The sequence below is a fragment of the Triticum aestivum genome, unplaced genomic scaffold (genome assembly GCF_018294505.1).
Source record: "Triticum aestivum cultivar Chinese Spring unplaced genomic scaffold, IWGSC CS RefSeq v2.1 scaffold55476, whole genome shotgun sequence".
Lineage (NCBI taxonomy): Eukaryota > Viridiplantae > Streptophyta > Magnoliopsida > Poales > Poaceae > Triticum > Triticum aestivum.
The window spans coordinates 1-2,294 of NW_025248826.1; the positions used below are offsets into that span (position 1 = coordinate 1).

General features: G+C 40.8%; 1 protein-coding gene across 1 annotated transcript; it reads left to right on the forward strand.

Moving 5' to 3' along the window:
* Positions 1-374: 374 nt before the first annotated feature.
* Positions 375-2,274, forward strand: LOC123177270 (uncharacterized; the record flags this gene model as incomplete). The annotated part of the gene is made up of 4 exons (XM_044591115.1): positions 375-1,224; positions 1,317-1,622; positions 1,706-1,793; positions 1,903-2,274. Coding segments are annotated over exons 1-4 (1,023 nt in total), but the record flags the coding sequence as incomplete, so codon positions are not given.
* Positions 2,275-2,294: the final 20 nt, after the last annotated feature.

Sequence of the window (2,294 nt, forward strand, 5' to 3'; positions counted from 1 at the left end):
TGTCATTGTAGTTGTGTATAACTTGCCTCCATGGAGAAGCATGAAAGAGCCCTTCCTGCTCATGACATTATTGATCCCTGGGAAGAAGTCACCAGGAAGGGACATTGATGTGTATTTGAGGCCACTGGTAGAAGAACTAAAGCAATTATTTAATCCAGGAGTTGTTACTTTCGACGCTGTTGAAGGAGGTACTTTCAATATGCGTGCAGTATTGCTATGGACTATTCACGACCTTCCAGCACTAGCTTCAGTATTTGGGTATTCTACAATGGGCTACAAGGCATGCCCTGTTTGCCTAGATGGAACCTATTCGCAACCACTTCGAAGCAAAATTGGTTTCTTAGGTCATAGGAGGTACTTGCCTATTCACCATAGGTGGCGCAAAAGTAAGGCCTTCAATGGTAAGAATGAGAAAGCGTTGCCACCAAAACAACTATCTGGGAAAGGCATTTTTGAATTGCTGCAGAAGTTAGATAATCTCCAGGGCTTCAAATACGGAAAACATCCTGGAAATAAGAAAAGGAAGGCATCTTCAAAGGACATGCCAGGGAAAAATTTCACAAAGATGAGCATCTTGTTTGAGCTACCATATTGGAATGATCTGAAATTGCCACACAATCTTGATGTCATGCACATTGAAAAGAACATTTGTGAGAGCTTATTTGGGACTTTATTAAACATAGATGGCAAGTCCAAGGACACACTTAAGGCCCGCAAGGACTTAGAAGGCATGAATATCAGAGCAGATCTACACTTGAATGATACGGGAAGTAGCATAGAAAAGCATCATGCATGGTACACATTAACCAGAGATGAGAAACTTGAGTTTCTGCAATTTCTAGAATCTATTTGCTTCCCAGATGGATTTGCTGCAAATATATCAAAAGGTATAAGTAAAGATGGGAAAATAACTGGGCTGAAGACACACGACTACCATATTCTTCTTTAGAGAATACTCCCGATTGGAATGCGAGGATTTCTGCACAAAGATATCTGTGATGCACTTCTGCAGCTTGGTAGTTTTTTCCGCCAATTATGCTCCAAGACATTGAAGCTGGATATCTTGGATAAGTTGGAACAACAAATAGTAATTGTATTGTGCAAACTAGAAATGATTCTCCCACCTGCATTCTTTGATATTAGCGTGCACTTAGCAGTGCATCTACCACAGCAAGCAAGGCTTGGAGGTCCTGTACAATACAGATGGATGTTCTTCATTGAAAGGTAGTGTGTTCTTCATCACATTAGTCCTTCCACCCTTCTACAGTTCTATTAGTGTGTAGAAATGTGTTGTAGTAAGAAAATTTGGGCTGCAGGTTCCTTGGTACTTTGAAAGGCATGGTGAGCAATAGGGCACACCCAGAGGGTTCAATTGCTGAAGCTTATGTTATGAAGGGGTGCTCAACATTCTGGTCCATGTATCTACATGGAATTGAGACAAGGTTCAATAGACAAGAGCGGAATTTTGATGGGGAGAGACAACCACTTGATCGTTTCTCGGTATTCTCAACTAGTTTCCGTGCTTTTGGCCATAGGGATGACCTTATGTTAACACAAGATCAGTATGATTCTCTGTCTTGGTATGTGCTAAATAATTGTGAGGAACTACAAGAATACCTATAGTAAGTATACATGTTATAAACTTTAAGTTATAATTATACATCCTCAACTAGTTAGAAACTCATCCCTCGACATTTCTTTCTAGTGAGCATGAGGATGCCCTACTGGCTGAAGGTGCGGATAATATTGAAAATAGGCAACGTGAACAGTTTGGTTCATGGCTGTGCCAAAGAGTAAGTCCATGCTATTACTTGAGTTAACTTGCAATGGCTTCGCCAATCATGCTACACCAATCCAGGCAATGGCTTCCATGAGTTAACTTGCATTACTTGTGGAATTTAGGTGATCAATCTGCGCAACCAAGGAGCATCCCTAGTGTCTGACTATTTGTATGCATTGGCAATTGGACCGCATAAGAGAGTACACAAATTCTCAGGATGCATTGTTGGTGGTGTTAGATTCTTGACAAAGGAGCGTGAAGATGGTCGTAAAAGTCAGAATAGTGGTGTGTGCACAGAGGGCCAACATAAGGGGCAAAATATCACATATTATGGTATTCTTAAAAATATATATGTCCTGGATTACCCCAATGATCGACATGTTGCTTTATTTGAGTGTGAATGGTATGATTTAGAGAGTAACAAGCCTGTGAGGATCGATGACGACTTTGTTAGTGTTAATATAGGAAGCAAGTGGTACCAAGATGACTCCTTTGTACTGGCTAGTCAAGTGAG